The following is an 18,764-nucleotide window of genomic DNA, read 5'->3' as shown; positions in this document are numbered from 1 at the left end:
GGGGGCCGGGACCCGCGGCGCTCCCGGTGGGAGCCGGGCCCGGCGGCGCCGGGGGCGGGACCCGTCTGGAGGCTGGCGCAATGAAAGCTCGGCCGCCATTGGCTGGCGGGGCCCGGCCCGGCTGTCACGGGCGCTGCCATTGGCTGAGGCGCGGCGGCGCCTCACGCGCTCCGGCCGCTCCTTTTGTTATTGTAGGGCCGGAGTTGGGAAAGGGCCGAGGGAGCGGGAACGGGACGGGGAGAGGAGGAGGAGGAGAAAGCTGGGAGCCGGAGGAGAGGGCTTAGAGAAGGCGAGGGAGGCTGAGGGAAAGGGCTGACAGGAGAAGGAGGAGGCTGAGGGCAGGGGGAAAGGGCTGAGGGAAGGGCACGGAGCTGAGGGAAAGGGCTGAGGGAAATGGCTGAGGGTGGGAGAAAAGGGCAGGGGGCTGAGGGGAAGGTGAGGGGCTGAGGAAAAGGCAGAGGGCTGAGGGAAGAGCGAGGAGCTCAGGGAAGGACAGGAGCCTGAGGGAAAGGCAGGGACTCAGAGAAGGCCAGGAGGCTGAGGGAAGAGCAGGGGCCGAGGGACAATCGGGGATCTGCAGTCACGGCAGCACCACCGTGAGTCGGAGGAGATGCGGCGGGAGCCGGGCCGCGAGTGACGGCAGCCGGGTCCGGTGCAGGTGAGTCCATCCCGAGCCACCTTCGGTCCCCTAAAGGTCCCTGCTGTCCTCTTCTTAAAGCGTGTCACCCCCTCCTTGAAGCGTGTCACCCCTTAGAACCCCTGTGCCGTCCCTGTCACCTTCCCGTGGTGTGCCAGGAACATCCCCAGGACGAGTTTTGGGACTGGGATCAGCTGGGGGTTCTGGCAGGGCGATGTGGGGTGAGAACGGGGCTGGGGCTGGCCCCACTGAGCCCAGCTTGCCCCAAACCTGGGCTCCGACCCTTCCTGCCTGCCCTGGAGCAGCCTTGGGATGCAGGGAGGGAGAGCAGGACCCCAAATCCCCTCTCCCACTGCTTTTAACCCCAAAACACGAGGCCGGGAGCAGGGATGGGATGAACCGCAGAGCCTGGCGGGGGGCTGAGGGTCTCACCCCCCTCAGCATCCCTGGAAGTGTCCCCATAGCGAGGTGGCATTTGGGGACATACTGGGGGTGCTGGCAGGACACTCAGGCTCGGATAAGGAGCAGAGAGCGGCGATTGTTGTGTCTGCCGCCATCCCGAGGATTTTCCAGGCTGTGGCAGGAAAGGGAGAAGCCGAGAGAGACAGAGCGGGGTTAAGGAGCGGCGCCAGGCCGGGCTCTGTTTAGTCTGGGCTCGGCGGCGGCTGCGGGAGCGGCTCCATCCCGGCTGTTCCGTGCCAGCCTGGGGACAGCGCTGTCCCCGAGCCTGATGCCAGCACCCAACTCTGCCTGGGGACACCCCGAGTGTCCCTGTGAACTGTGCTGGGTCACCTCAGCCCAAGCTGGGGACAAACTCTGGCACGGAGGGAGCACAGAATGCAGGCTTTGGGTGACATGGCTTTGTGGCCGGTGCCAGCAGCTCAGTGTCCCCTGCAGCAGGGTGACCCTCTGGGGACAAACTGGCACTCGGGGAGCACAGAACGCAGGCTTTGGGTGACATGGCTTTGTCACCTGAGAATGCCACTATCCCTCGGTGTCCCCTGCAGCAGGGTGACCCTCTGGGGACAAACTCTGGCACTCAGGTGGTGCCACCCAACCAGGCTTTGGGTGACATGGCTTTGTCACCTGAGAATGCCACTATCCCTCGGTGTCCCCTGCAGCAGGGTGACCCTCTGGGGACAAACTCTGGCACTCAGGTGGTGCCACCCAACCAGGCTTGGGGTGACATGGCTTTGTCACCGGTGCCAGCAGCTCGGTGTCCCCTGCGGCAGGGTGACCCTCTGGGGACACGCCATGTCCCTGGGCAGCGACAGCGGCCCCGGCATCGTGCACAGCCTGCTGTGCCACCGGCAGGGAGGGGACAGCGAGGCCTTCGCCCGCCGCGCCATCCAGAGCCTGCTGAGGAAGCTCAAGGAGAAGAGGGACGAGCTGGACGCGCTGGTGGCCGCTGTCACCTCCGGAGGGGCCCAGCCCGGCCAGTGTGTCACCGTGCAGAGAACGCTGGACGGGCGGCTCCAGGTACACCAGGAACCCGGGAGGGGGGCTCGGTGGGGCTGACACCCCCTTGGGGACCCCCGGGATGGGGGTAACCGCCCTTTGTGACCCCTGGGATGGGGGTAACACCCCTGGGATGGGGGCTGAGCCCCCTGGGGACCCCGGTGTTGTCACCCCATCACTCCAGGGGGTTCCCGGTGTGGGGGTTTGGGGGGTCGCAAACCTCCCAGATCCTCCCCAGGGGTATCTCGCTGTTGTGCCCCCGGGGGAACCCCGATGTTGTCACCCTGGGGGCATCCCACTATTGTCACCCAGGGACATCTCGATATTGTCACCCCGGGTAGGGGTCCCACCCCTCCCTCCCCTCCGTGTCCCCCTCCCCACAGGTGGCCGGCAGGAAGGGTTTCCCTCACGTCATCTACGCGCGGCTCTGGCGCTGGCCCGACCTGCACAAGAACGAGCTCAAGCCCGCCCGCTTCTGCCAGTTCGCCTTCGACCTCAAGTGCGACAGCGTCTGCGTCAACCCCTACCACTACGAGCGCGTGGGGACCCCCGGCGGCGGTGAGCGGGACCCCCGAAATGGGGAGGGGTCACCAAGGGTGGGGGGGGTCACAGCACCGCTAATCCTAATCCTGAACCCCTAATTCCCCAAACCCCCAAACCGGGATCCCCCAATCCCCCACATCGAGATTCCCCCAGCACCGGGACCCCCCTAAACCCCTAAAGCGGGATCCCGGTCACCAAGCGGGGGTCACAGCACCCCTAATCCTAACCCTAAACCCCCCACCCCAACCCTGTCCCGCAGGTCTGAGCATCCCGCGCACAGGTGAGACCCCGGCCCGGAGCCCCCCGAGCCCCCTGCCGCGGGTCCCCGTGTCCCCGCACGGTGTCCGGTGTGTGTCCCCCGTGTCCCCCCACGGTGTCCGGTGTGTGTCCCCCGTGTCCCCGCACGGTGTCCGGTGTGTGTCCCCCGTGTCCCCCCACGGTGTCCGGTGTGTGTCCCCCGTGTCCCCGCACGGTGTCCGGTGTGTGTCCCCCGTGTCCCCCCACGGTGTCCGGTGTGTGTCCCCCGTGTCCCCGCACGGTGTCCGGTGTGTGTCCCCCGTGTCCCCCCACGGTGTCCGGTGTGTGTCCCCCCACGGTGTCCGGTGTGTGTCCCCCGTGTCCCCGCACGGTGTCCGGTGTGTGTCCCCAGTGTCCCCCTCGTGCCCAGTGTGTGTCCCCAGTGTCCCCCACGGTCTCCGTGTGTGTCCCCAGTGTCCCCCCCGTGCCCGGTGAAGGAGGAGCGTGTCCATGAGTGTGTGGTGCAGATGGAGCTGCCGGAGCTGGGGGGGGAGACCCCCGGGTGCCCCCAGCGAGCGCTGCCCCCTGAGCCCCCCCGAGTGCCCCCCCGGAGCTGCCTGGAGCTGCCCCAAGGTGAGACCCCCACAATAATCCCTGCACTGAGGGGGTTTGGGGTGTCACTCTGAGCCCCCCACTCCACAATATATAAATATATATAAATATATATAAATATATATAAATATATATAAATATATATGGATATAAGTAGATATAAATATATAAATATATATAAAATATATAAATATATACAAATACATTAAAATATACATATGTTAAAATATATAAATATACATATAAATATAAAATATAAAATATATATAAATATATTAAAAGTATATAAATAGAAAAATATTTATAATATATAAAGTATATATAAATATATAAAATTATAAATATATGTAAATATATAAATATATACAAATATATTAAATATATGTTAAAATATATAAATATACATAAAATACAAAAATATAAAATATATTTATATATAAATATATAAATGTATTAAAATATATAAATATATAAAATTATAAAATATATATAAAATATAAGATTATATTTATAAATATATAATATATAAATATTTAAATGTCTATAAATATATATAAAACTATATTTAAATATATAAATATATTAATATCTAAATATATATTAAAATATGTATAAACATATTAAAAATGTATAAATGTATAAAAATACATTTCTAGAAAAAATAATAAATCAAACCTTCTAAACCATAAAATCGACATCTTCCCCCCCACAGCGACCCCCCAGGACCCCCAGGCCCACCCCGAGGGCCCCCCAGCACAGAATGGGTACCCCAAACCCCCCCAGCACGGTGAGTATGGGGGTGCCCCGCTGCCCCCCAGCCCCTTTGGGGGGACCGTCCTCATGTCCCCCCATGTCCCCTGCAGGCTCACCGCTGAGCTGGAGCCCTGCCACCGTCTACACCCCGACTTTGGGGGGGTCGCAGCCCCCTCCCCACCACCATGCCAGCAGCCAGAGCCACCCGCAGCACTGCTGTAGGTTTGGGGGGCGCTGGGTGACACTTTGGGGGGGATCTTCAATGTGCTGACCCCTCTCTACCCCCCCAGGGCCCCCCGTGCTGCAGCCCCCCGTGTCCACCCACCCTGGTGAGTGCCCCCCACCCATTTCAGCACCCATCGGTGCCGTGACCCCCCAAAAACCGCCATTTTTTCCCCCGTTCCAGGCCCGGAGTTCTGGTGCTCCATCGCCTACTTCGAGCAGGACGTGCAGGTGGGGGAGATCTTCAAGGTGCCCTCGAGCTGCCCCTCGGTGGTCGTGGATGGATACGTGGATCCCTCGGGGGGCGCCCGCTTCTGCCTGGGGCAGCTCTCCAACGTGCAGCGCTGCGCCGCCAGCGAGAGGGCACGGTGGGCACGGGGGCATTGGGGGGGTCACAGGGCATGGGGGCTGATGGGGGGCATTGCTCTCCAACGTGCTGCGCCGCCAGCGAGAGGGCACGGTGGGCACGGGGGGCATTGGGGGCTCACAGGGCATGGGGGGTGATGGGGGGCATTGGGGGCATTGCTCTCCAACGTGCAGCACTGCGCCGCCAGCGAGAGGGCACGGTGGGCATGGGGGCACGGGGGGCATTGGGGCGTCACAGGGCATGGGGGCTGATGGGGGGCACTGGGGGCATTGCTCTCCAACGTGCAGCGCTGCGCCGCCAGCGAGAGGGCACGGTGGGCATGGGGGCATTGGGGGGCTCACAGGGCATGGGGGGTGATGGGGGGCATTGGGGGCATTGCTCTCCAACGTGCAGCGCTGCGCCGCCAGCGAGAGGGCACGGTGGGTCGGGGAGCATGGGGGGCACTGGGGGGGCACGGGGGAATGGGGGGCACAGGGGGAATGGGGGGCACGGAGAGCGCACGGCGGGTCGGGGGGCACGGGGTCATGGGGGTGATGGGGGGTGAGGGGGAAATGGGGGACATGGTGGGTGAGGAGACACGGGGGGCATGGGGGAGATGGGGATCAGGGGGGCATGGTGGGTCATGGGGGGCATGGGGAGCACAGAGGGGCATAAGGGGGAAGGGGGCACGGGGGGTGAGAGGGGCATAGGGGGAATGGAGGGGATGGGGGCAATGGGAACATGGGGGAGATGGGGGTCGGGAGGCATGGGGGGCACAGGGGGGTATGGAGGGCATGGTGGGCATGGTGGGTCAGGGGGCATGGGGTGCACTGGAGGGTTAAGGGGGGCACAGAGGGGACAGGGGGCATTGGAGAGGGTTGGGAGTAATGTGGGAAATCAGATCTGGGAATGGGGCAGGGGGGTGAAGGATGGGGGGCAAAAGGGGAATAATGAGGGTGGGGAGTCGTGGGGGATAAATTGGAAATGGGGGAAATGGGGGATAGTTAGGGCAGAAGGAGGAAAAAGGAGAAAGGGGGAAAATGGGGTGATGAGGAAAAGAGGGATCCAGAAGGGATAATTAGGGCAGAACGGCGTGGGGATAACAGGGGGTAATCGGGGCAGAAGGGAGGAATATGAGGGAAAAATGTGGGATAATCAGGGCAAAACAGGGAGAACCTGGGGCCTGGGGCAGGTGGGACAGGGCCTGGGGGGGCTCGGGGGTCCTGGGGGTGCTCAGGGGTCCGTACTGACGCTCTCCCCAGGCTGCACATCGGCAGGGGCGTGCAGCTGGAGCGCCGGGGAGAGGGCTGGGCAGGTGGAACAGGGAATTGGGGGGTCCTGGGGGGCTCGGGGGTCCTGGGGGTGCTCAGGGGTCCGTACTGACGCTCTCCCCAGGCTGCACATCGGCAGGGGCGTGCAGCTGGAGCGCCGGGGAGAGGGCGACGTGTGGATGCGCTGCCGCAGCGAGCACGCCGTGTTCGTGCAGAGCTTCTACCTGGACAGGGAGGCGGGCAGGGCCCCCGGCGACGCCGTGCACAAGGTGTACCCCGGAGCGCACGTCAAGGTGGGCTCCCCGAGGGGCTGGGGGGGGTCTGTGTTTGGGTTTTGGGGGGCTCTGGGCAGTGGAAGCACCCCGGGGACGGAGGGACGCCCCCGACCCTAAAGGTGCCCTGCTCGGGGGTGCCCCCGTGTGGTGGAGGTTGGTGTTTGCAGGGGTTTGAGGGTGAGGGAAGAGATGAGAATGTTGGTTTGGTGTTTTAGAAGGTTTGATTTATAAATAAACACATTTTTAATTTTATTTATTTATTTTAATATTTATATTTATTTTATTTTTATTTTTCTTTATTATTAATAATTTTGTGTTTTTATTTATTTATAAAGCAAACCGTCTAAAACATATAAATAAATATGTATTTGATAGATAAATTTATAATATATTATATATAATATAGTATATATTATACATTTATTTATATATTGTATCAAATATATATCTACTATATAGTAGTACAATTATTATATTAATATATAATAAATATAAAATAACATATAATAATGTAATTTATTATATAAATATATAAAGTATATAATAAAATATATAATATATATAATGTAATATATAATATATAACAATATTTATAATATATATAATATATATAGTATGTAATGATATATATTAATATAATATATAATAGTATATAATAATATAATAATATGTGTAATATAATTTATATACTTATTTATACATTATATCAAATATATATTTATTTATGGATAAATAAATATATATTTGATAAATATATAAATTATTTATTTTTAAATATATATTATATTAAAATTCTATTAAAAATAGAAGAAATGAGGTTAGTTAAGAATAGAAAAGGAATGATGATAAAGGTTTGTGATTGACTGAGACAGTCCAGACAGATTAATTATAAATAATTAGAATAATTAATTAGAAATAATTCCATGAGGCCAATCAGAGATCTACTTGTTGCATTTTACAGCGGCAGATAATTATCATTTACATTTTCTTTATGAGGTTTCTCAGCTTCTCAGGAGAAAAAAATCTTAAAAAGCAAACTCTTAAAGAAGGGATTTTTGCTAAAGCTGTGCCCTCCCCAGGTGTTTGACCTGCGGCAGTGCCACCGGCAGATGCAGCAGCAGGCGGCCACGGCCCAGGCTGCGGCCACTGCCCAGGCGGCCGCGGTGGCCGGGACCATCCCCGGGGCTGGCTCCGTGGGGGGCATCGCCCCGGCCATCGGTGAGTGACCGCGGGGGTGGTCAGTGCCTGTGCTGACCCCCCTGAGTGACCGCGGGGGTGGTCAGTGCCTGTGCTGACCCCCCGAGTGACCGCGGGGGTGGTCAGTGCCTGTGCCGACCCCCCGAGTGACCGCGGGGGTGGTCAGTGCCTGTGCCGACCCCCCTGAGTGACCACAGTGGTGGCAGGACCCCATGGTGACCCCCCCGAGTGACCACAGTGCTGGTCAGTGCCTGTGCCGACCCCCCCCGAGTGACCGCGGGGGTGGTCAGTGCCTGTGCTGACCCCCCCGGGGCTATCCCAGCACCCCTGAGTGACCACAGGGGGGCAGGACCCCATGGTGACCCCCCCGAGTGACCACGGTGCTGGTCAGTGCCTGTGCTGACCCCCCCGAGTGACCACAGTGGTGACAGGACCCCATGGTGACCCCCCCGAGTGACCACAATGCTGGTCAGTGCCTGTGCCGACCCCCCCGAGTGACCACGGTGCTGGTCAGTGCCTGTGCCGACCCCCCTGAGTGACCACAGTGGTGACAGGACCCCATGGTGACCCCCCCGAGTGACCACAGTGCTGGTCAGTGCCTGTGCTGACCCTTCCGGGGCTGTCCCACCACCCAGGGTGGGCTGGGACCCCCGTGCTGACCCCACTGAGCACCCATGAGTGACCCCAGGGTGGGCTGGGACCCCCGTGAGTGACCCCAGGGCAGGTTGGGACCCCCGTGCTGACCCCCCCCAGGGCTGAGTGACCGCGGTGGGGGCAGGAGCCCATGGTGACCCCTCCACACCATCTGTGAGTGACCGCAGGGGGGACAGGACCCCCGTGCTGACCCCCCAGGGCTGTCCCACCCCCCAGGACAAGCTGAGCCCCCCGCTGTGACCGTGTCCCCCCCCCCAGGGCTGTCGGTGGCCGCGGGGCTCGGCGTGGACGACCTGCGGCGCCTTTGCCTCGTTAGGCTGAGCTTCGTTAAGGGCTGGGGGCCCGACTACCCCCGCGCCAGCATCACCTGCACGCCCTGCTGGATCGAGGTGCACCTGCACCGCGCCCTGCAGCTGCTGGACCACGTCCTGCACGCCCTGCCCGACGCACACGCCTGAACCCTGCAAGGAATGCCGGAAAAAAGGGGAAAAAAATGAAGCGAAATGGCCAAAAGACGAAGCAAAATGGCAAAAAAAAAAAAAAAAAAAATGACCAAAAATGTGTTGGTTTAACAGTTATTTAATGAATTGGATCAAGGCTTGTGGTCTGGGTGTAGTGCAGCCCTCAGTGCTGATTTCCACCTCCTGCTTGAACTTTTGTATGAAAATAAACCAAAAAAAAATTTTTAAAATGAAGTAAAAGGACCAACACCGTGATATTTTAACCGTTACTTAATTATTTAATGGATGGGGTTGGAATCTGTGGCCTGTGACGGACGCTCAGCAGCGCAGTTGTGCCGCCAGATGGGCCTCCAGATGCGCCTCCATCTGTGCCTTTAGGACTACATTTCCCAGCAGCACCCGCGGCACGCAACGGAAGCGGCCTCCCCTCCTCACGGACTCGGTTTCCCAGCAGACCTCGCGGCGCACACCGGAAGCAGCCTCTCCTTCCCCTCCTTACGGACTCGGTTTACCGGCAGCCCCCGCGGGTTAAGATGGCGGCGGGGAGCGGCCCCGGTGCTCGGGAGCTCTTTGCTGAGGGGCTGCTGCAGTTCCTGCGCCCCGCCGTGCGACAGCTCGACCGCCACGTCCACAGCGTCAGGTGCGGGCACCGCGAGGGGCCGCGGAGAGCGGCCGGGAGCGGGGCAGGCCGGCCTGGAGGGCTGAGGGGTAGGGAGAGCCGGGGAGGGCAGTTCTGTGGGGATGAAGGGATTTGTGGGTGCGTGAGGGTGAATTTTGGGGATGTAGGAGTATGTGAGGGTGAGTTTTGGGGCTGAAGAGCTTTAGGGGTACGTGAGGGTGAATTTTGGGGCTGAAGGGATTTTGTGGTATGTGAGGGCAAATTTTGGGGATGTAGGAGTACATGAGGGCGAATTTTGGCACTGAAGAGTTTTGGGGGTTCATGAGGGTGAATTTTGGGGCTGAAGGGATTTTGGGGATTCATGAGGGTGAATTTGGGGGATGTAGGAGTACATGAGGGCGAATTTTGGGGATTTTGGGGTACGTGAGGGCAAGTTTTGGGGCTGAAGGGCTTTGGGGGTTCATGAGGGTGAATTTTGGCACTGAAGGGATTTGGAGGTACGTGAGAGCGAATTTTGGGGATTTGGGGGAACATGGGGTGGGCAATTCTTGGTGGTGTTGCCCGAGGGGTGCTGGCCGCGCATCTCCCATCTTTTTATGGGTGAACACGGCTGAATTTTGGGTGTAAACCCCGATTTTCCCCATCCCCAGGGAGAGCCAGGTGGAGCTGCGGGAGCACATCGACAGCCTGGCCACAGGTGAGCCCAGCCCTGTGTGGGGGTCCCCCCTGTCCCCCCATCATCCTGAGGGGGGCACGGGGGGCTCACGCAGACCCTTCCCCAGAGCTGTGCCGCATCAACGAGGACCAGAAGGTGGCTCTGGACCTCGACCCCTACGTGAAGAAGCTGCTGAATGCCCGGCGCCGCGTGGTGCTGGTCAACAACATCCTCCAGAACGCCCAGGTGAGGTGGGACAAGGAAATTTTGGGGTCTCAGAGCTCCCCAAGGTGCTGACAGGTGATTTTTGTGATTTTTGTGAATTTTTGTGATTTTTTTCCTGTCCAGGAGAGGCTGAGGAGGCTGAACCACAGCGTGGCCAAGGAGACGGTGAGGAGGAGAGCAATGCTGGAGGCTGGGGGCTACCAGGCCAAGTGACCAAATGACCATCCAGGTGACCATCCAGGTGACCAACAGGGCATGATGATAGAGCAGGAATTGCTGGAATTGAGGGGCTGTCCCCCCATCACCTGCACATGGGGGATTTGGGACGCTCCGAGCCGCGATCCCACGTTTGGGGGCGCTGGAATAAAAGTGACTGAGAGTTTGTGATGATGCTGATCCCACGTCCCTGAGGGGCCTTGGGGACAACACAGGTGCTGCCAGGGGGGGCTGGGAACCTCCAGGTGGGATTTGGCTATCCCCAGGTTGGATTTGGACACCCCCAGGTGGAATTTGCGGGGTCCGGGTGAAGTTTGGGTTGCCCCAAATGGGGTCTGGGCACCTCCAGGTTGGACTTGGGCACCTCCAGATTGGATTTGAACACTCCCAGGTGGAATTTGAGAGGCCCAAGTGGGGTTTGGACACCCCCAGGTGGAATTTGAGAGGGCCAGGTGGAATTTGGGAAGCCCATGTGGGGTTTGGGCCACCTCCAGGTTCAATTTGGGCACCTCCAGGTGGAATTTGAGAGGCTCAGGTGGGGTTTGGGCACCTCCAGGTTGGATCTGGACACCCCCAGGTGGAATTTGGGAGGCTCAGGTGGAATTTGGAAAGCACAGGTGGGATTTGGACACCCCAGGTGGAATTTGAGAGGCCCCAAGTGGGGTCTGGGCACCTCCAGGTTGGATTTAGAACATTCCCAGGTGGAATTTGGGATGCTCAGGTGGGGTTTGGGCACCTCCAGGTGAAATTTGGGAAGCCCAGGTGGGGTCTCGGCACCACCAGGTTGGATTTGGGAGGCACAGGTGGGGTCTGGACACCTCCAGGTTGGATTTGGAACACTCCCAGGTTGGATTTGGGAGGCCCAGGTGGGGTTTGGGAGGCACAAATGGGGTCTGAGCACTTCCAGGTTGGATTTGGACACCCCCAGGTGGAATTTGGGAGGCCCAGGTGGGATTTGGACACCCCCAGGTGGAATTTGGGAAGCCCAGGTGAAGTTTGGACACCCCCAATTGGGGTCTGGACACCCCCAGGTATTTCCTTCAAGTTCTGGATCCTTCTCCTGCTTCTCCACCTGCCTCACTCCCACCTGTCCCACACACACCTGAGCACACAGCACACGCTGGAAATGGGGGAACACTTTAATGTGCAAGTAAAAAACAGGGACAGGGCACAGGGACACTGGGCTGTGTCCCCTCACCTGCTGCAGCTGCCACAGGTGTCACTCCTGCGTCTCCATGCTCTCCTCTTCCTCCCCGGCCGCCGGCTCCTCCTGGTTCTCCTCTTCTTCCTCCCCTTCCTTCTTCTCCGGCGGTTTCTCATACGCCTTCTCCGACGGCGTGACAATCACCCCGTCCCACGTGGACATCTCAGAGGCCAGGTCTGCCCCAGGAGGTGACGCTGGGCACCTCCTCGAGGTGACACCAACCCCGTGCCCACCCTGACACCCCCCCAAACCCCAAACTCACAGCTGGCATCACCCTCCTGCCCCAGGATCTTCCTGTATCCTCCATGGCTCAGGATGCGCACGAGGGTCTGCGCGGTGTAGCACACCATGTCCTGGTGATGAGGAGGGCACAATGTGAGGACAGAGACCCCCCAGAAGTGTTCCCTGGCCTTTTGGGGTCCCCTCCTGACCTGCTGCTCCAGCGTCATCACCGTGTGCACGCGGAAGTTGCCGCTCTCGCACGGGTCCGTGATGCCCACGGAGCCGGGCAGGAAGAGCCCGGCCGCCAGGATCTGCAGGCAGCGCCTGCAAAACGGGGGAAATCGGGGTGAAAAATGGGTCATTCCAGGAAAAAACAGCCCAGGAAATCCCTGATGGAGGAGATGGTTTGTCTCCCAGTCAGCTCATGAGATTCCAGTGGTTTTGTTGGGAAAATGGATCATTTCAGGAAAAAACAGCACCAGGAAATCCCTGATGGAGGAGATGGGTTTGTCTCCCATGAGATTCCAGCGGTTTTGTTGGGAAAATTGATCATTTCAGGAAAAAACAGCCCAGGAAATCCCTGATGGAGGAGATGGGTTTGTCTCCCATGAGATTCCAGCAGTTTTGTTGGGAAAATGGATCATTTCAGGAAAAAACAGCCCAGGAAATCCCTGATGGAGGAGATGGGTTTGTCTCCCAGTCAGCTCATGAGATTCCAGTGGTTTTGTTGGGAAAATGGATCATTTCAGGAAAAAAACAGCCCAGGAAATCCCTGATGGAGGAGATGGGTTTGTCTCCCGTGAGATTCCAGTGGTTTTGTGAGGAAAATGGAGCCACAAAGGGAAAACCACCAGGAAATCCCAGCCTGCGAGATTCCAGCGGTTTTATAAGGAAAATGGAGCCACAAAGGGAAAACAGCGCCAGGAAATCCCTGATGGAGGAGATGGGTTTATCTCCCAGACATTCCATGAGATTCCAGTGGTTTTATCAGGAAAATGAATCCAAAAAGGGAAAACACCAGAGCTGGATTTATCCCCCAGTCAGCCCATGAGGTTCCAATGGTTTTGTCGGGAAAATGGAACCACAAAGGGAAAACACCACAAGGAAATCCCAGCTGGGTTTATCTCCCATGATATTCCAATGGTTTTATAAGGAAAAATGCTTTTATTCCACAAGGGGAATTTGTGGAATGGAAACCCCACAGACCTGTAGGCGATGTTGAGGGCCAGGGGCTGCCGGGTGGGGTTGTTCATCACGGCGTAGTGACCCTGCAGAGGGAAGGAACAGGAATTAGGAGATTCCCAGCTCCTGTTGGGACCAGGATCAGGATCAGGATCATCATCACCACATCAGTGACCCCACCAGCAGGTCCAGGATCCAGGGTGTGAGCGGTTCGAAGCCGGGGAAGCGAATCCTCAGGTCCTTGAGCAGCCGGATCAGAACCTTCACCCTGGAGAGAGGCAGGAGCAGGGTCAGGCCCACGCCAGGAACTGCTCTGTGATCTTGGGAATGGGACTGGGATCCAGATTGAGGATCTGGACCCAGAACAATGATCTGGAATCAGAACAAGGATTGGTATCTAGAACCAGGTTTAGGATCTAGAACCAGGATTTGGATTCTGAACTCGGATTAGGATCCAGAAGGAGGATCTGGATTCAGACCCACATTGAGAATCTGGACCCAGAACTAAGATCTGGACTCAACAGGAGGGTTCAGACCCACACTGAGAATTCAGATCCAGGAGGATCTGGACCCAGATTGATGATCTGGACCCAGACTGAGGATCCAGACCCAGAAGGAGGATCTGGACCCAGAACTATGATTTGGATCCAGAAGGAGAATCCAAATCATAGTTTGAAGATTCAGACCCAGAACTAAGATCTGGACCCAGATTGAAGATTTGGATCCAGAACAAGGATCCAGACCCAGAATGAAGATCTGGACCCATAACTAAGATCTGGACCCAGATTGAGGATTCAGACCCAGAACAAGAATCTGAATCCAGATTGAGGATCTGGATCCAGAAGGAGGATCTGGACCCAGACTGAAGATCTGGACCCAGAAGGAGGATCTGGACCCAGACTGAAGATCTGGACCCAGAAGGAGGATCTGGACCCAGACTGAAGATCTGGACCCAGATTGAGGATTCAGACCCAGCCTGAGGATCCAGACCCAGACTGAAGATCTGGACCCAGAAGGAGGATCTGTAACCAGACTGAGGATCTGGACCCAGAAGGAGGATTCAGACCCAGAACAAGGATCTGTACCCACACTGAGGATTCAGACCCAGACTGAGGATTCAGCCCCATCCCCATGATCCATCCTCATCCCACCCCTCACTCACGTGGACTGCGACGCATTCTCCTCGAACCACCGCGCGTGCCGGATGGCGGCCAGGGCGCTCTGCAGCACCTTGATGTCCACTGCAAGGAGCACAAACCCCCAGTGTTCCCAGTGCTCCCAGTGCTCCCAGTCCCCCCTGGGCACCCCAAGGAGGGAGCAGGGCTGGGTACCCACGGTGCAGCTCCGGGTCCAGCTTGCGCAGGTTGGGCGGCACCGTGGTGATCAGGATCTTCACCGTGGCGTCCGCAGAGCTGATCTCAAAGCCGGTCTCGTTGGTCAGCATGGTCAGCACTGCGGGGAAAGAGCAGGAATTGTGTCTGGAGAAACCAGGAATGGCCATGGAGCACAGCCAGGAGCACTCCAGGGTGTGGACTTGTCGCTGCAGGACATGCAACAAGCGCACACAGCGCTGCTCTGAAGGTAAGGAAAAATGGAAGTTTAATTTCTGACTCCAGAAAATAGATTCTGATGCCAAAATTTACCTGCCAGAATCCCAAAATTTATGTGTTACAATCCAAACGTTTACCTGTTACAATCTCAAATCTTACCTGTGACAATAACAAATTTGCCTGTTACAATCCCAAAATTTACCTGTCACAATGTCAACATTTACCTGTGACAGTACCAAAATTTACTTGTCAAAATCCCAAAATTTACCTCTTACAATCCCAAAATTTACATATTACAATCCCAAAATTTACGTATTACAATCCCAAAATTTACGTATTACAATCCCAAATTTTACCTCTTACAATCTCAAAATTTACCTGTTACAATCCCAAATTTTACCTGTTACAATCCCAAAATATTACTAGTTTTCCAAAAGTGACAGTGGATTGGAGGGTGACAGTACCACCTCTCCAATGACACTGGACAAACCAACAGTCCATCAAATTTCCCCTCTTCCATAAAGGAATGCAAAACCGTGAATTATTTACAGAAAGTGTGTGAGAAAGTTTGCTACAAAAATGTCAACATCAGAAGGCTTAAAAAATCTTAAAAGATCTTTTAAAAATCTTAAAAAATCTTAAAAAATCTTTAAAAAATATTAAAAAATATTTTTAAAAAATTTTAAAAATCAGGCCTCACCTTCGCTGGGGTCCTGGGCTCTCAGGCTCTCCACCACCTTGTTCCCCAAGGCTGCCACAGCTTCCACTGGGAAAAGGAGAGGAAAATGAGGAGGAGGAGGGCTGGAGGAAGGCCTGGCACCCAAAGGTGGCTGTGACCCTGCCCAGGTGGCACTCACAAGTGGGCAGGATCTTCAAGATCACCACCAGGTCTGCCACGTTGTGCCCCGTGGTCATCGTGCCCTTCTTGTAGGAGCCCACCTGGCGAACCTCCTCGATTTGCTGGGGGAAAAGAAACCAAAATCCCAAAAATTCAACCCAAAATCCTCAAACATTCAACCCAAAATCCCCGAAATTCAACCCAGAATCCCCAAAATTCAACCCGAAATCCACATTTGGTTGCTCAGCATTGAGGCTTAACCCATTGTGGGTTCTTGGAGGAGCCCACCTGGCGAACCTCCTCGATTTGCTGGGGGAAAAGAAACCAAAATCCCAAAAATTCAACCCAAAATCCTCAAACATTCAACCCAGAATCCCCAAAATTCAACTCGAAATCCACATTTGGTTGCTTAGCATTGAGGCTTAACCCATTGTGGGTTCTTGGAGGAGCCCACCTGGCGAACCTCCTCGATTTGCTGGGGGAAAAGAAACCAAAAATCCCAAAAATTCAACCCAAAATCCACGTTTGGGGGCTCAGCATCGAGCCTTAAGCCACGCTGGGCCAGGAGCATTTCCCATTCCCACCACCTTGGAGCTGTTTCCCCAAATTCTGCACTCACCACCTCGAACGTTCCCGGAGCCACAATTAAATTGTCGATGACGTTGTTGATCTTGGTCACCAGGGACAGGATGGAAGCCTGGAAAGGAACGGGACAAAATTACCCAGGAATAATCCCATTTACAGAGCACAAATTCCCCAAAAATTCATTTTTAGGTCATTCCTGAGGAAGTTTGGACTCCCCAAACCCCAAATTTTGGGGATTTTTGGGTTTTTTTTGGGCCCAGCACCTGCTCAGCAGCAGTGGGAGCCAGGTCCTGGTTCCTCTTGAGCAGCGCCTCGCTGAACGCCGTCTCATCTGCAGCGGGCTTGACTCGGGGAAAAGCCATCTCACACTGAGAAAAGGACAAAATTCCCATTTTCCCAATTCATGGAATTCCATTTCACACTGAAATGGGACAAAATTCCCACCTGGAATTCAGGGAATTCCATCTCACACTGAAACAGGACACAATTCCCAGCTGGGATTCACGGAATTTGCCCTCACAGCCCCAGGAGATGCTTTGTTAAATTTAATCCCAGATTTTACCTATTAAAATCCCAAAATTTACCTGTTAAAATCCCAAATTTTACCTGTGACAATCCCAAAATTTGCTTGGCACAATCTCAAAATTTACCTGGCAAAATCTCAAATTTTACCTCTTACAATCCCAAACTTTATCTGTCAGAATCCCAAACTTTGCCTCTTAAAATCCCCATTTTGACCTCTTACAATCCCAAATTTTACCTGTCACAATCCCAAAATTTACCTGTTACAGTCCCAAACTTTCCCTGTTAAAATGCCATATTTTACCTTTTACAATGCAAAATTTTACCTGTTAAAATCCCCAGTCCTGGAGTGATTTGTCACATTTTTCCTCCCATTTTCCCGTTCCCAACAACATCAAAACCCTCTAAATGCGGGGTTTTTCACCAAACCACAGCATTTTTAGGGAATTTATTTATTTCAACCCAAACCCCAGAAATCCGGGCTTGGGGGCATCGTTAACCATGGAAAAATCCCAGAAAAATCCCAGAAAATTCCCGGTAAATCCCATTAAATCCCGTTAATTCCCGGTGTTACTCACCACATAGAAGTCGAAGGGGATGTGGGGCACAAAGGGCCGGAACCTACAGAGGATAAAAAATCCCGAAGTGACTCCCGGAGCCCCCGGGACCCCTCCCGCCCCTCGGGACCGGCCCGGTCCCACAGCAGCACCGGAGCCGTCCCGGGACTCGCCTGGAACCGAAGCGGCCGCCGCGGCCGCGGCCTCGATCGCCCCTGCGGGGAGAGAGAGAGAGAGAGAACGGGAGCGGCGCTGAGTGAGGGAACCGAGCACCGGCAGCGATCCTCCGGTCCCGGTTCTGCCCCTCCCGGTGCTCCCCGGTCCCTCCCCCGGTCCATTCCCGGTCCCTTTAAGGGCCCGCCCACCCCCGGTTTCGGTGCTGCTCTCCCCCATCCCCGGTTCCCTTTGGTCCCGCCCCTCCCGGTGCTCCCCGGTCCATTCCCGGTCCCCTCCCGGTTTCGGTGCTGCTCTCCCCCATCCCCGCTTCCCCTTGGTTCGCCCCGTTCCCCACCCCGCTCCCGTTTCCCCCCGCTCCTGCGGCCCCCCAGTCCCGGTCTCTGCCGGTGCCCGTCCCCCCACGGTCCCCGTGATCCCCCCAGTCCCGGTTCTCCCTCCACTTCCCCCCTTCCTCCCCCAGTCCCGGTATCCCCCCGGTCTCGGTGCCGGTGTCCCCCCGGTATCCCCCGGTCCCACCTCATGTCGCCGCCGCCGCCGCCGCCGCCGTTCCCGACAATGAAACGCCGCTCGCAGACCCCGCAGCAACCCGCCCGCTCATTGGCCGCCGCTCTCCCTCATCCCGCCCCTGGCGGGCGCTTCTCCAGCAGCCATTGGTGAGGCGGCGCGTCAATCAGAGCGAGAGGCGGCCAATGGCGGCGCGCGCTGGGGCGGCCGCTGGAGGGGGCGCGGAACTCATGAATGGAGCTCGCGCGCCGCGGGTATAAAGGGCGCGGCACAGCCACGCACGCAGCAGCAGAGTGGCGCAGCGGGAGCGTGCTGGGCCCATAACCCAGAGGTCGATGGATCGAAACCATCCTCTGCTAGCATAACTTTTTCCTTCCACGCGAGATTTGTTTTGCCAGTTATTATTTTTTTTATTTGCTGCGTTGGATTCTTAACGCTTCCCTCATGCCCGCCCAGGCTTGTCTGGCCTGCTGGAGAGCCGGCAGCTGCGTGGGGTTACGGGTGTCACGGGTGTTACCCCACTCGTGACACTGATAAACGAGACGCCGCCGAACCATTGCGCGCGTCCCCCCGTGCGTGTCCCCAACCTCTTCCCGTGTCCCCCCGAGCGCTGCCAGCGCCGCGCAACCCCCGAGCGTCACCCCCGGTGTCACCCCCGCACTGCCACGGGGCTGCCGTGACCCCTCCGTGGGGCCGAACCTCCCACGGATGTGCGGGACCAGAGGTGTCCGAGCCCCTCCGGGTTCCCCAAAACCCCCAAAGCGAAGCGAAAGCTGGGTAGGGACAGCCCGTGGGTCGCGATGTCCCCGCACCCTAATGAGGTTCTCGGCTCTCATCGCCCCACGCGTGACCTGGGTGAGACCGGAGCGGGACAAATCCCTCCACACCGCACGGGTGGCAATGTCCCCATGTCCCCACCCCTCCGATCCCGGCCGGAACGCCGCTCGGACGGGAGGGTGGCACGGGCAGGAAGGAGTTAATGATAACAGCCCTTTGTGTCACCAGTGGGGGCGGCGAGCCAGGGCTCAGCCCCGCCGCGGGG

At 56.3% G+C, this 18,764-nt stretch overlaps 3 protein-coding genes and 1 non-coding gene across 5 annotated transcripts; 3 read left to right on the top strand and 1 right to left on the bottom strand.

The window, feature by feature from the left end:
* Nucleotides 1–459: 459 nt before the first annotated feature.
* LOC131569410 (mothers against decapentaplegic homolog 4-like) lies at nucleotides 460–8,765 on the top strand. 2 transcript variants are annotated; one of them, XM_058821614.1, is made up of 12 exons: nucleotides 460–658; nucleotides 1,870–2,116; nucleotides 2,479–2,653; nucleotides 2,898–2,918; nucleotides 3,350–3,508; nucleotides 4,200–4,274; nucleotides 4,351–4,458; nucleotides 4,531–4,569; nucleotides 4,647–4,830; nucleotides 6,204–6,372; nucleotides 7,434–7,572; nucleotides 8,464–8,765. In XM_058821614.1, the coding sequence occupies exons 2-12, from the start codon at nucleotides 1,892–1,894 to the stop codon at nucleotides 8,661–8,663; spliced, it is 1,494 nt and encodes a 497-aa protein (XP_058677597.1). In that variant the 5' UTR covers nucleotides 460–658; nucleotides 1,870–1,891; the 3' UTR covers nucleotides 8,664–8,765. The 2 variants fall into 2 exon arrangements, with proteins under 2 accessions (XP_058677597.1, XP_058677598.1); XM_058821615.1 differs by lacking the exon at nucleotides 4,351–4,458.
* Nucleotides 8,766–9,147: 382 nt separating this feature from the next.
* Nucleotides 9,148–10,539, top strand: SNAPIN (SNAP associated protein). Its single transcript, XM_058821869.1, has 4 exons — nucleotides 9,148–9,306; nucleotides 9,936–9,982; nucleotides 10,068–10,186; nucleotides 10,289–10,539. Exons 1-4 carry the CDS (start codon nucleotides 9,200–9,202, stop codon nucleotides 10,376–10,378), a joined length of 363 nt encoding a protein of 120 aa, XP_058677852.1. The 5' UTR covers nucleotides 9,148–9,199; the 3' UTR covers nucleotides 10,379–10,539.
* A 976-nt stretch (nucleotides 10,540–11,515) lies between these two features.
* On the bottom strand, nucleotides 11,516–17,792 carry ILF2 (interleukin enhancer binding factor 2). Its single transcript, XM_058821515.1, has 14 exons — nucleotides 17,735–17,792; nucleotides 17,215–17,256; nucleotides 17,063–17,105; nucleotides 16,226–16,330; nucleotides 15,997–16,074; nucleotides 15,397–15,499; nucleotides 15,240–15,305; nucleotides 14,325–14,441; nucleotides 14,152–14,230; nucleotides 13,170–13,257; nucleotides 13,014–13,075; nucleotides 12,017–12,131; nucleotides 11,848–11,938; nucleotides 11,516–11,761 (listed from the first exon to the last, which is right to left on the bottom strand). The coding sequence occupies exons 1-14, from the start codon at nucleotides 17,737–17,739 to the stop codon at nucleotides 11,601–11,603; spliced, it is 1,155 nt and encodes a 384-aa protein (XP_058677498.1). The 5' UTR covers nucleotides 17,740–17,792; the 3' UTR covers nucleotides 11,516–11,600.
* A 217-nt stretch (nucleotides 17,793–18,009) lies between these two features.
* Nucleotides 18,010–18,081, top strand: TRNAM-CAU (transfer RNA methionine (anticodon CAU)). The gene has a single exon. It is a non-coding gene; the product is annotated as a tRNA-Met (tRNA).
* The last annotated feature ends 683 nt before the right edge of the window (nucleotides 18,082–18,764 follow it).

This window comes from Ammospiza caudacuta, chromosome 30 (genome assembly GCF_027887145.1).
Source record: "Ammospiza caudacuta isolate bAmmCau1 chromosome 30, bAmmCau1.pri, whole genome shotgun sequence".
NCBI classification, from domain to species: domain Eukaryota; kingdom Metazoa; phylum Chordata; class Aves; order Passeriformes; family Passerellidae; genus Ammospiza; species Ammospiza caudacuta.
The sequence above is the reverse complement of the archived record's forward strand: the minus strand, read 5'-3'. Positions and strand labels throughout refer to the sequence as shown.